This window comes from Platalea leucorodia, assembly GCF_965183815.1.
Source record: "Platalea leucorodia genome assembly, chromosome: 1".
Lineage (NCBI taxonomy): Eukaryota > Metazoa > Chordata > Aves > Pelecaniformes > Threskiornithidae > Platalea > Platalea leucorodia.
Window position 1 is genome coordinate 67,799,761 of NC_138823.1, and position 14,457 is coordinate 67,814,217.

The 14,457-nt window shown below is 42.5% G+C and overlaps 1 protein-coding gene across 1 annotated transcript in view; it reads right to left on the reverse strand.

The window, feature by feature from the left end:
- The window catches only part of TMEFF1 (transmembrane protein with EGF like and two follistatin like domains 1), a gene marked incomplete at its 5' end in the record, with an annotated part of 123,914 nt that overhangs the window by 39,599 nt on the left and 69,858 nt on the right, over positions 1-14,457 (reverse strand). Inside the window, 2 exons of the mRNA XM_082337867.1 lie at positions 8,274-8,403; positions 11,994-12,103. Of these exons, the coding sequence (XP_082193993.1) occupies positions 8,274-8,403; positions 11,994-12,103 (240 nt within the window). The remainder of the gene's footprint in view (positions 1-8,273; positions 8,404-11,993; positions 12,104-14,457) is intronic.

Consider the following 14,457-nt stretch of genomic DNA (forward strand, 5'->3'; position numbering starts at 1 on the left):
CACATAAAATCTGGCATCCTTTAATACAGTTTGTCCATGCTTACTGTGCCCTGTTCTCTCTTCCCTGTCAAGATATTTTTACTCAAGGAGCAGCATCATTCAGTACTGAAAACCAAATTGTTTCTTAGCCTTTTTTGCAACTGTTAAGAGACTCAAACTTGTTAAACCCAAAACAGATGAAGAGTACATAGTCTGATTTTTGGAATCTACTTACAAAGATAAGCAGATTATTTATTTTTTTTTTTTTACTGTCTGGCCCTGGGAGTGGTACACGAAGGAGTAACACATAAATCACCTGACTGCAGAAGTACCTCCAGAAGACAACTGGTCCTCAAAGTAAAGTCGGCTTAAGTCATCTAACGACAAAATAGCTCCTCTCAGCTGAGTCAATCACTTCGTACATGGATGTTCTAATAGCATAGTTATTTCATTGACATTAGACTGACTGGATTAGCATCTGATGAGTGACAGCTTGTGGCTGCATCCCCTTTGCATTAGCAGTTCAAGCATCAGCAGGACTTGAGCTTCCTCACCACCCCAGGCCAACTAACTCTACTTCAGAGCATTACAGAGCTGGCTAGGGATTTTTTACAGGGATGTGCATCCCGCTGGGCAGTGCTCTGCACAGTGTCTTCAGCTAGCACAGCAGTAAAGACAAGTCCTTAAACACACACTCTGAGTCACAAACCTCCCTCTGTCTTTCTTGCTCAAAGGAGGTGGAGAGCAGAGGATGGGATGGCAATTACTGTCAGTGAATTCCTCCCCACCCTTGTTAGCTCAGCTTCTCTGGAAGATGAGGAGAGGAGCAGAGCACACACTCTGCTCGTCCCACACCTCTCCTTTCATGCTGCTTTGGTGACAGAGAAGGCAGCTGAATTTATTTCCACAAATCTGAAAGAAGAAGGAGACCAGACAGAGAGAGGAGCTGGGTTCTTACTTCCACGTATGAGCTCGTTGTTCAGATCAGAGGAAAAACCAAACCCTCCATTTGCTCTGTTTCCTCCTCCCCCCCCCCCGCCCTTTTTCTTTAAGCAGCTATATTTCTAAGAATAATTCCCTCTAGTGCGTGGATGAAAGTGTGAAATTCCACGTTACTGGGTCACTTCACACATTAAAAATAATCTCCTGTCACATGGAGTATCAGGAATAGAGACTTTTTTTACCTCCGCCTAAATTTTCCTTTCTTTCCTCCTATACCACTATTCCATGTCTAATAGACTGAGCTTATTACCTTACAGAAATGAATGCAAAAACAGAAGGGCTCTTGTTCCATCGATAGTGACCCGCTTTACTGACAAAGCAGACAATCCCATATAAAATGTCACTGTTGAGTCACTGAGAAATATGCCTTATGATGCAGTATTGCTTCATTAAGAAATTCAAAGGAGTATAATTTACTTATATGAGGTAAGTATATAGGCTTATTTGTAGTGGTGAAATTGTGTCATAAGCTGTTCTGGGGTAGAGAAGGCTGATATACAAACATGAGCAAGTTCAACATGTAATTCGTATAAAAAACAAAGGCTAAAATGTCTCAAAGAAACTTGACTTGTTCCATGTTTTTATTTCCAGCTCTCACTCTCTGACTGCTTTCCCCTGAGCATTCAGGCCCAAGGTAAGAAATGCCGCTCAGCTCCAGTCCTACCACGAGATGTGTATGCTGTGCAGCAGGGGAGGTACCATCACACAGACAGTACGAGCTGTAACGAGAGCGCCATGTAAATGATAGAGGTGGTGCTCAGACCACCCGTCTCTACAGATCATTGGGTTGATATACATGAAGTCCACAGGCAACCCTGTCTCCACTTGGCAGGACATCCTAGTAACAGGACAGATCCATTCCCTCTTCTCTGGGCTTTCAGATCTCAAGAAAACATAAAAAAAGAGTGTCATCCTCTGTAACACTTCGCATCATTTTCAACTTTTCACCGGGAGCTCGTGCCTCCCCTCTGAGCCTGGGAGCTGTGCTAGGAGTCTTGTCTCCAGGGTAACTGTGCTAAACTAAGCTGGTGTTCCTGCTTTTTTCTGAGTCTTGGCTAGGTTTTCCCAAGCAGCTGCTGGTTAAAAAAGTAGCATTTTTTTGCAAGCTTACTTGGACAAGCAGCCCTGCTCTTTTCAGGCCCTTAACCAATTCAGGATTTCCAAAAGTGGTCTCCACGCACCAAGACCTGGCAAGAAAGATGCTCCAACAAGTGAGGAAGCTGGACAGAAATAGCATCCCCCCCAAGCCACATGTTAGTAATTAGAGAGTGAGTGGCTGATCTTTGTCTTTGCTTAAGCCACCCTTTTCCAAATAGACTTATAAAAACATGCTTATACACAAATATACAGGCTTCTGCTGCAAGCTGCTTTTATCTGTGAAGGAGTTTCTGGATAAAATACATAAAGAAGCACTTGGATCAGACACAGCAACTGAACGCTGCAAGCACTAGGCTACAGTCAGAATCCCTTTTTTTTTGGTTGTTTCTGAACAGGAGCCATTTCTGTACTGTAGGTCTGCTTTGGTGCAGAGGCAGAAGATACACTCTCCAAACCCAAAAGAGCCTGCAGCCTCTCTGATTCAGGAGGGATGGCTTTTAACTCAAACTAGCATGAAAATTGAACCCATCTCTTCCCCATTTAGGGCAACAGCTCCAAACTGCTAAGTACAAACAGTCCAATGACAAATTTTAAGCAAGCAGACCCTTCCACTTGATTCACATGGGGCAGGTGATCCAGTGGGCACCTCCAGAGCAAACCTATCCGATCCTGCTCACAGAGAGGCAGGCAAAGAAATATCAAAATGCTGCACCTTTTTTAGATCTACGTAAGAAACAGGTCAGCAGCTATTCAGTCACAGGCAGAACAAAACACCTCTTGACACATCAAAGGTAAAACTGTATGCCATTCTCCAGGAAACAAAGCCAAAAAATGATGTTTTTGTGGAATTTAGTTATTGCAAGGCTTAGCTGACAGCTGAGAAAGGATTTCCAGCTTCTGAACTTTGGCACACAAGAGTTATTATACTCTTTATACCCAAGTCCTGGATTTTCCCCTGAAGCTTTTGGGATACAGCTGTGATTTTTTTAATACAAAGACAGTACATGCCACTTTGCATTAAGCAGAAATCAGTCTTCCCACACCAGCACTCCAGAAACTTCACTGAGCACGTCCTGGATAATGTGATGCTTTTATTCAATTATCTTTGGTTACTCATCTTATGAAACAGAACTGGAAGAGCGAAAGGGCAGCTGCTATTTCAAGTCATATTTCCCTGTTAGCTAACTATATTCTGCCTGGGTTTCCTGGTTAACAGCGCTAATGAAGCAGCCCTCTCCATAGTGGCACAGGGCAAGCTTTCTGCAGTTTAACCCTGGGTACACAAGAGTGCCTCTAGGTAAAGATTGGATAAAATTGTCAAGAACTTGCTGGCAAAGAAGACCATCCTGATCCACAGTCAGCGCTACATCATAGAGCGATGAGAGCGCTGTTGCACTGCCCAGTGAAAGCTTTTAACGTTCATTCTTTCCTCAGCGCTGTGGAATCCTCCATCAGCTCCCGCGGCAGCACAGCAGCGGTGGAACAGCCAGTGTTTTGGGAGAGATCTGAAATCAGCACAGACCACTTCAAGCCACCAGCCAGAGCAAAGACCAAAGCAGAGCAAAGCAAGCCCCAACTTCCCACTGCTGGCAGCAGAGCAGAGCTCGCGCCGCTGCACAGAAGCGGTTTGTGAAGGAGCACGCCAGCTCAGCCACCCCGCACACCCAGCAGCGGCTCAGCCCTCCTCCTGCTGCCTTTGTCTCCCCACCCTCCAGAAGCAGGGCTGCCTGCTAGCAATCACCCTTGATTTTGATATGCCAGCAGGAGCTTTTGGGGAGAAATGCTGACAAGCCTAATTGCCAGCAGCTGCAAGGCCTCTGGCTGCTGGAGACAGGCTTTTAACCTCTGCCTTGCCAGGCTGCGTGTAGGGAATGTCCATTTGCCTTGACATCTTCAGGGCAAAAATCGTTGCTATCACTCGATCCTGGTAGCCATTTCCTGCTTAATTATGCCATGGGGAAAAAAAAAAAAGTACAGGAGATTAAATCTTGGCATGTGTTGATGAGTTATGTCTGGGTATGCCTTGTTCTTTGCTTCCAAAACATTTCCTAATGACAGAAGGGTGCTGCTGTGCTGTCGCAAACCCTCATCGCAGGCTGGACTGGAAAGCTCCTGCACCGCACTGAATCTGGGAGTAAGGGTCTCGGTCTGCTCTCAGAATGAATGTTTGTTTTTATAGCAGGTTTTCAGGTTTGTTGTAGCTTTCTTGCAAAAGCATAAAGAGTTATTTTCACACTTTCTTAATCTAGAAGTGACTCGCCTAGAATTTCTTCCTTAACTCCCTCAAAAGGATTAAACTGAGCTTATTATATTTCTTTTCAGGACAATGTGTGCATCTAGTTATGCTTCACCGTAAGCCTCCCACAAAAAAGCATTTACTGTAAAAACCTATGCATTCAAATTCAGGGTAAGAGTTTGATTACTTCAGACTGAAGAACCCTAAGTTAAAGTCACTCTTCAGAGAATCATTCCTTAAATCTAACAGAGCTATAGTGTTTGTTTCTAGTTCTGCAAATAGCTTTTTTTTTAACTTTAGAAATCCCGACAGAAAAAGCAATGGACTGTGCCTCCCAAATATATACAGTACACTGAGAATCTATAATTACAATATATCAAGTACTACATCATTGTGTGGTTACATTTTCATGTGCACATAATATAAATCTGACAGCCATCAAAATCCTGGCTCTGTGTGCGGGCCAACAGGAACACATATTCTTAGAAATGAATCGTAAATGTCTATTTCTTATTTACTAAATTAATTTATTTTATTTAAACTAAAAAAAAAAAAAAGACCATAAATTCACCAACAAAAGGATGCAGAAGAAATCAAGGGACTTGGTGACACCACTCCTCAATGCTCGGAGCACCCTGACTGCCCTCTCTTTCTGGTTTCTTAAATCTGTTCAGCAAGCCAGTTCACGATAACCTCCGGTACGAGATGGCATAACATGAATGAATTTCAGTGTAATGTCACCCTTTATGAACCGATCAAGGTTTCAGGTCAGCAGCAAGACTGCTGATGCTGTAAGCTTGGCAGGAGTCCTGGTGAGGTATTGCTGGATGGTCCTGTTTCTGCATTTGGTTGTGGACTGAACTGCAAACCGGGAACTGATACGGGTGAGAAATAAAAAACAAAAGAAAAAGGCTGGGACAGTGTTCTGATCTTGCTCATAACATAATCCCACAGAGCAAGGAGGAGAAGCTGTGGAAGATGGGAAGTACTACCAGCAAGGACTCGGCTTTGCAGCCCTGTTCATGTCCACCCAGTCACAGACCAGATAATTGTTTCTTCATGAATGCAAAAGGCCACGTTAGGTGTAGGCCAGAATTGTATATAGCTTGTTTTGAGCCATCATTTCTCAAAGGTATATTAAGGTGCTAGGCAAAAAGAACACTAAAGCTGCATTTCACTCATTTTCCTAGTTTCTCTGTATTTTGCAATGTGAGGCTACATGCATTGGTGGAAACCCCCACACCCTTGTCATCCACAACTTGTGCCAGGGGTAATTAGGCATAGAAACACCTCTGTAAACCCAGTATTGTGCAAAAAACCACAATGTCCCTTCATTGAAAAATGGGCTTTGACAATGTTAAGACCTGTATGTGCAGTCCTGAAAACTTCAGCCGTACATTCTCTTACCCTTCTCTAAACCACCATTTTTAATATCAAAACTTGTATTTTGTTCATTCCTAAAGCACCTATGAATGACTCTTTTTTTTTTTTAACGTTGCTTATTTTAGGATCTTGCAACTCTGACAGCACTCGGACAAAGGAAATTATGCTGTTAAATCACCCATGACTGTAACAATTTAATCAAAATGTTACCTGCCAAGAAATAGGTCTGACTAAATCACTCAGTATAGTCTGTTCCAGTGGTGTAGCTTCAGAAGGTATCAATCCCTAGCAAACGGGAAGTATTTCATTCTTGTATGAGATTCAGAAGTCTGAAGTACTTTAAATATTAAATAGTTGTTACAATGCTATGGGGGAATTTTGCCCTATTGTCTTGGGTGCATCCCACCAGGATGAAGCTTTGCTTTGAAAAACCAAAACTCTGATAGGAAACCAGTGAACCTATGCTTAGCTCTCAATGATGTCCGAGAACGAAGCATTTTCATAGCAAATTCGGAAGCACTTGGTGAAAATGAATGGGGGTCTGTAAAGGATTTTGTTAATTTGGGCATTTGATTCTCCATATATATATGTTACAGATCAAGAGTACAAATATATTGACTTCTCAATGACCAGGGCATGGACAGGTTCCAGACGATGGCTTTTATCATCCAATATTTTCACATCAGCCAGAGCACATCAGACACTTGGGGTCGCACGTACCGTTCTGGTAGAGCCCCGCTGAAGCACTTTAAATTGCACCAGTGTAAATGCAGTAAGCAGCCTGAATCGCATCCTCAGTTTTGGAAATGTGTTGTCAGTACTTTCTGGTCAATTGTGTCTCAGCACATGTCTTGATCTATTAAACTAAGTGCTAAAAATTATGCTGTGTTTCCTGGGTTTTATATTGGACTTAAAGAAAAGGAGAGGGAGGTTAAAAAAAAATCCCAGACTAGCTGAGTAACGTAGTAATTAGCTGCCAGCAACCTGAGGCTGAGAAGAATCAATTTTTCATTTCGAAATGTCTTTTTCTTAGTAGGGTAGAATGCATATAAAAATAATCACTTCTTTTTGTTGTTCCCAAAACATTATCCTAGTATTTTGTTTTAGTGAGGGAAAGAAACTTTCATGTTGTGAGTCTGTTTCTTAAATAATTTGGGCATGAAATAAGAAAAAATATTTACTTATACATCCCCAGTTCAAAACTTCATACTTCTGCGGTGCTGTTACAGGAATATGCGAGTGCTCCAAAATGGTAATGCATTTTTTTTCCTATTTCTGCAGCGTCTGGAGATAATTTACAGGTGGGAGATTGAGAAAGAAGGTAGATTCAGTCATCTGCCTGAGGTATGCTGGAATTATGCAACTGAGCTGGGCAAAAAGTGCAGGTTTTCTTCAGCTCTAGGACCAACGTCATATATCGTTTTGGACCTTGGTGAACAAGCCCAAATCTCAGTATAGGTCTGCACTGCAGTCAAAGGCATTAGAGCAGCTCATGTAAAAAACAGCCACACTGCATTTAAACAAGGTAGGTCTGGGACTGGAAGCAGCAGCAAGGAACCTGGCCTAGGTACACTGCCCAAATATTTACCCTAATTTCCAGGTAGGAGGTTGCAGCTACCAGTGAGTTCCAGGCTGCTACCTCTAAATTGCCATTGATAACTAGACTAGGCAACATAAAGCTAGCCAGGAGTGTGCACCTAATCTGTAATCGTGCTTTTGGCTGCCATACAGATGTAACCTTACCTAGGCTAATCCGAGTAACTATTGTGTAGCAGAAGATGACAGATGTCCCACAACTTAACTTTTTTGTGTGTTATTTATGTGCCAAAGAATGCAGTCATCGATGCTACTGAGTCATTTAATTTAATTCTGAGAAAGCCAGCCACATCTCTGGTCTCACCAGCTTTGAATCTGTCCAGAGGTTCAGAAGACTTCTGGTGACTAAAGTTTCTGCGTCCAAGAGCAAGTTGCAATATTCAAGACAGTGAAAACCAGTCCCATGTATTTCAAGCATGTGGAAAATCTGTGTTTCAAGTGTGTGGAAAGACAGAAAAGGGCAGTCCATTAGAAATGTGAGGTACAATGATTTTGAAAGAGTCGTGCATGCCTTCAATGTAATGACCCAAAGTGAAATTAGTCAAAGATGATGCCTTGGAAACAGGTAGAGTAGCAGTCAGGATGATCAGTGTCACTTGCTGGATGTCACACTAATTTTGTACATCCAAAAAAATGAGTCCTAAAGAAATGACTAATTTGGAGTCTGCTCCAAATTTGTTGTAATCCTTTTGATGAATATCAAGGCTCCTCTATACAGACAACAGAAGCATTCACAAACTATTTTCTCAGATAAAGTATTGCTATTTTTAATGTTTATTTATTAACTTGTTAGCATATCAGAAGATATATCAGATTTCTTCTCTATAAAAATATTCCATCACTAAAGTGGACTTGGGGTTTCCACATTATTTCATTCTATGAAAAGCATGAAAATTACAATCTCTGGAATTAAGGGCAAAACTAAAGAGCTAACCATATAACTTCATTCATTAGTGACACAAAGTGATGTTTTACATACCAGAATAACAAGGTCCTCTTGATACCATTGTTATCTCTTTCTGATGCTTGCAAGCAGCTCTCTTGAGGAAGCATTCATTTTGGTAAGTGTCTCCATTTGATCCACAAACAGGAATATAGTTTGTGTGACACTGAAAAAGAAATTACAAAGTAACCCAGTCATACAAAATCATGTGATTAATCCCAAAAGCATATTAATATACAGGAAGATAGTTGTGTAAATATGAATTACTAGCAGTAAGTTATAACCCTCTTCACTAAAGGAAGATATAAAATATATTAGTTTCTCAATATCACTGTATGTATTCCTTTCAGATCACTGAAATAATAGTCCAGCTCCGTATGGGCCAAACAGAGGAATTCACTAGGAAAGATTAAAAGAACAAAATAACTATAGTGGGACTCAGTAATGGCTAGAGGGAATATGACAAGCATCTAGAAGTATTTGAAGGATAAACACACTGAGAAAGGAGAAAACTTCTTCAAGATAATACAAGAATGTATGACTAGGCACAGTGGGATGAAAGTGAGCAAATGAAAATTTAAGGTGAACAGTGCTTAAGGGGAGATTTGCTAATTTTTTGATCATAGAGGGATCTTTCAGGGGAGATGGAAAACCATCCCCATCCCCATTAAATCTGTGAGCATCATGAATCTGTTTTACTTGGTCAACAACTGTAATAATGCTTTTGTGCTACTATACTGAAAAATTCTGAGCTTTAAGTCAGTAGCATTGGTGCATTTAATAAAAAGAAAGGAAGAAAGGACTCCTTTTTTACAGTTTGGGAAGCCTTTAGCAATTTGGTACAGTGCAGCCAAAAGTTCTCATGCAAACATCCTTTAGGAGTAGAGTTGTTTTCTTGTGAGGAAATCCTCTAATAGCTTGAATGATCAAAGAGCAGAGCATCTCTCCATGGACGGGATCTGCTCTGCACAGCGTCCCGTGGGAAAATCCATCCGGGCTCTATCCGATGCTGCGTGATTGTGGGGTACCCAGCATATGGAGGGATGTAAGGTTTACTCGCTATTTATATTCCTTTTCCTATTCTGTCTTATTAAAGCAGTTATCTTATTAAACCATTTGTTGTCACACCTTTCTTATTGAGATTGAAAAAGAGCCCTGCACCAGCTCTCTCTCACCTCTCCTCCCCCTGCTGGTCCATAACACACTCACTAGGTGTTGATCAGTTTTTAATTTAGGTTTTGTAAAACATCAACCAAATTACAGCAAAAGACCTTTCCAAAAGTTTGGTGAATATGTGTTATCCCCCACCTCCGATGTAATAAAAAGGGAGTTATTCTTTTTCCTGACTAGGCCTGCAGAAAGTCAGGATAGCATTAAGGTCACTGCAAGCAGAGCCCAACTGAATCCTTCAGTACCTCTCCTACAGTCTAATTTGTAAATTTGATTCTGGGGAATCAAACTTCGGTACCTCACTTTATATTAGGTGACTTGGCAAGACCGAGAAAGCCTACAAGGTGTTCAGAGAGGTCACAGCCTGCAGAGCTCTTGCTGCCATGACGTTATAGCTGTTTCAGTGACAACGCTGAAACTTGGCAGCCAGTCATCTCCAAAGGGGATCCTAGGAGGAAAAACTACGACTCATTACTATTTAAAGAAGACCAAAGAGTTAAGAAATGCTGCCAGGCTGGTGATGGTGGCAAATAATGAGGAGGAAGGAGTGGCGATGCCTGGAAGGGAACAGAAATCTCTATACATTTTCCCGCATCTGAGGGATGGTTTGTGCCAGCCTTGGCCTTAGTTCAGGGGTGGCTGTGAATAGCCGTGCCCCTCTGTTCCCCAAAACGCCCCGCTGTCAGGCAGCTGGGGCTGTAGCCTCACACCCAGCAGCAGTCCCCCTCCAGCAGGAAAATCCTCATCTGACCAGCACTCAGACCCGAGACCATTTTAATTAGGCAACTCTCTCGCTAGAGTGCGTTTTTCTAAAAACTGCAGTTTTAAGAGCTAAGAAATGCCTTGCTGGATCGGACCGGGGTCCATTTATCCATGTGCTCTGTCCCAGCTGCAGGGAATAGGAAACGCACTTCAGGGAGAACAGGCTGTCCTTTTCAAAGCTTTGCAGTATCTGCAAAAAAAATTACCTAGCTATCAGTCTTGCACATAGAAAGACTAATAGTTCGGGCTGGGTGTTTGTTGCCTGGGATATTTTGGTGGTGCTAGTTGCAGACAAATAATTAAGGCTGAGAGTTACAGGAAGAATTCAACCTGCTATGTCTGAAAAATACAATACCTTCTCCTCATCCTTAGACTTCTTTCCTTAAATTTTTCAAGATGTACAAGTAAAGCTACAATTAGCTTAAAAATAATATTAGCTTTAAAAATAGATTCTTCAAGAAAAAGTATCTTTTTTAGTCCTCATGACCTGGATATTAGGCAGTCATAAAATTTACCACCTACAGTAAATAAATGAAATGTTTGCTTAGCCTAGGGTTGAATTTCTTTTCATTTTTTTAACCATTGATGGGTTTTGATCTTATTATTTTTCATAAATAAAAGTTACAGACAGAGTGAAGGCTGATGAATAAACCTCTCCTCCTAAGAATTTTTCCTCCCTTTAAAAGGCATCAGATCCCATTGTTCTTATGGGATGTAAGCTGCAGGATGCCCTTGGCATCAAAAGCCAGCTCTGAAACACTGGAATCCAAAACCAGTGTAAGAAAGATCACATAAACACTGTTGCTATTCTGGTTCCCCTTGATTTATTATTTATTGGAAAGAGAACACACGATTATTTTTAAAACACTGAAAGATAGCCCACTCCAGGGCCGGGTGATAACACTGCTGCCTCTTCCAGTTTTACCAGGAGTCTCAAAATATTTGATACATTTGTCCTGGCTATAAATTATAAAAACAAAGAACCTCAGTATTCTCTTTTCTTTAAAAAGTCGGGCATGGGAGAGGAGGAAGGATTGCCATGATAGTTATAAAAACTGTAAACTAAAGGCTCAAAAACCAATGAAGCAAATTGAACTTGCTATTTACTACTTTTTAAAAGTTCAGAGGATATTTTTTAACCAAATATCCATACTTGCTTTTTTTCCTGAGAGTGACTAATTCACTGTTTTCATTTGTAAACTTTATGGCCACTGGTAATCCTGTTATTATCTGATTTTCAAAATGCCTTAAGATCTTCCAGGGTCTAATGTACCACATTTGGCCACCAGTAGAGTGGGGAAGAATCCTCCAAACACTGGTTATTAGCATTAGCAATCCATAATAAGCACTGCATTTAAATTATAAAGCTTCATCTGGTGTGTGTGACAACGCTTGGATGCCCTGCTCCTGGTCACCTCCCCTCCTTTCTCAGGTCTCGGGGCAGGATGAGGCAACATGGGGGGGCAGAGCGGGTGTCACCCAGTGCTCCCCACCTCTGCTCGTGCCGGTCACGGGGGCCATGTGTGCCCCATGGGGCACGTGGTAGCCCTCTGTTCATCCCCACGTCGGTCTGTGCTGCTGGCTGACTTACCACAACCGTGTGGAGAGCTAACGTGATGCTACACTCTCCACTTGCTCCCTGAGCACAACCTGGTGAAGTTCAGTCACATGCCATCTCAATCAGTGCCATTAAAAAAGGAGCCTATGGTTAGACTATATAAGCCTGCCGATGAGCGAAATTTTTAAAGCGGTGATTCTACAAATACTTCAATACATCTGAAAGGTTGGTCAGAAACAGCAAACAAAAAGGTGAGCGGCCCGTACCTGGAACTGACACGCACATTTCAAGCCGTCGCCCTCTTCCTTGCACAATCCTCCGTATTTACATGACGATTCATCGCACCCCCTTACATCGGATTCCCTTACATTTAACTCTGTGAAAAAAAATAGAAAAAGGAGACAGAAAAGAAATTGTAAGATGAGCAATTTTGGGGACTGTCTTGTCCTCAAACCCACTGAGCACCCCCGCCCCACCCCCCCACCCCCCCCGCTGCCTTATCCCCATACGGAAATTAAAGGAAAAAGCCAGAGCTGTTCCCTGGGCTGCCCTGCATCAGCTCCGTCTTGCTCCCCAGAGGCACCTTTGCCGGGTCGGCACAGCAGCTGTGGCTAAACGCCGCTTCACCACGCAAACAGATACAGAGCAGGCACTGTTTACACTGCCCAAATCGCCCTCCATGTCCCCACTGCTGGGGATGCCCCCAGTACAAAACCTTCCTCTGCAGAAACTACACCTAGCAGGAGTCAGGCAGGACCTTTACACGAGCCATAGCCCATGTTTCTCACCCGCTACCTCTTTTTGCCTTACTCGCCACAAAGGTGCTGAAGAAGAAAAGCTAAAATACCAGAATTTCTCTGCCTGGTTTTCCAGTCTCCGCCTTGCCCACACTGTTATCCTTCAGACTAAAAATAAACCAAAGTGTGTTTAAACTATTATAATTTGCTTGCACTGTAGGCACCAGAGTAATGAACCAGAGCCCTCGGTCTTGGCTGCTGCATAGAAATATGGAGCACAAATGCAGCTCCTGCCTCAGTAAGCCTGCAGCAGAGGTACAGCCATCAAGGGAGAAACCAAGGGGCTGTACACATCAACTGCATAGGCAATAGCTCCAACACAAAAGTTGCTTAAATGGCTTCAAGCTTTTTTGGGCATCGCATCCAAGGGTAGTTTTAAAGGAGAATAAATATATCCTTTTGAAATAAGTATTTGATTTGAACTATATATAGGAGAGAGAGCAAAAGAAGGCACGGGTGGGATAACAGAAGTGGTCAGTGTTAGCCTAACCATGACCTCACCTGGCTGAGTGGGAACGGTGCTGTTACTATCGATTGCAATGAAAAGGTGAAAATAACACCAAGGGCTCTGGAAAAAACCCTGCTACTGTTTAAGGCTGCACTGATATCAAAGGAGATCATTCGAAGCTGTCTGTGCTTTGGCTCGTGTCAGAAACCTCCAGGACTCTACAGCAATACGACCCACTAAAGAGATGCATTGACAGCGGTGAGATTTAAAATAACGTCTGTGACTTTTAATAAGCAAGCCCTATCCAGATAACTGGCTTAAGAAAGCCCTGAATACCAGCCATTCAGAATTGGGGAAAGGTAGGTCAAAAGCAGAAGAAAATAATGCTCGCTGCCACTTGCAGCCTTAAACAGGCATTCACCCTCCTGCTCAGAGCAGTGTCAGCACTCCGGTATGACGGTGACAGACACCCTGGAAAACTACTCCTGTGGTTTACCTAGCATTGTACACCCACACACATAGTTTATATAAATAAATATATAATTATATAATAATCTGTGTAATGAATTATGCTATGTGTCATATACTTCTATATTTAATATAGCATAATTACGTAATTTTTCATAGCACTAAGGTTACAGGATTATAGCTCAACAGAAGGTCCAGTTATAATCCACATATTTTGTCAACTGTGAGAAAAAATTGAAAAAATACTGATTTTTTTTCCCTATGTCCATCATTCCCAAAGGCATAAATGAGGAGGGCAATGCATGTAACACTGGGTAGTGAGGTATCCTGGTTGCCATCACAACCCCGTGCACGTGTTCTCTAATGTTATTCTTAATGTCGCCATTTATCAAGAGCGACTGCTGCGTTGTAGGGACCAAGTTAATGTGACAGAACATCGCAGGTTTTCAATTTAGTGTGTTCATAACTCACTCCTGAAGGAAATGTGCCTCTTTCTCTTCATGAAGACCTGTTCCGCAAAGGTGAACAAACTATCAAGATTAATTAAGGGGAAATGATTGTCATATCTGAAAGAAGGATCCACCTTTAAGTGATACTGCATTTGAGAAAATGCAATTTATAAAAGGGAGTAACCAGACAGACAAATGACAGCGTGAGCAGCTTTCAAAATCCTGTTTTCATCAGCTCAGGAAACTAAAGAGGTGTGGGTCCTCCTTCTCAACTCTCAACTGAGCTCGTTGGACTCAATGCTTCGTGGCATCCTACCTGATGCCCCCATCTGCAGAAGAAACTCCTTGGCAGCTGCAACTCGTGCTTTAAATCCTTAGGGTCTGCACGATGTCCAGCTGCCCAAGCAGTGCAGCGCAGACTTTCCCCCGACCTCTGTGTCCCGCAGCGTGACGAGGGCACACGACCGCCCAGGAAGGAGCCTCTTCGCCACGGTGGGGGCAAGGGACCTCGCTTTTCTGCATGGGAGGGGAGGGACCCAGAGGGAGTCAGAACCGGTCCCCAGCTAGC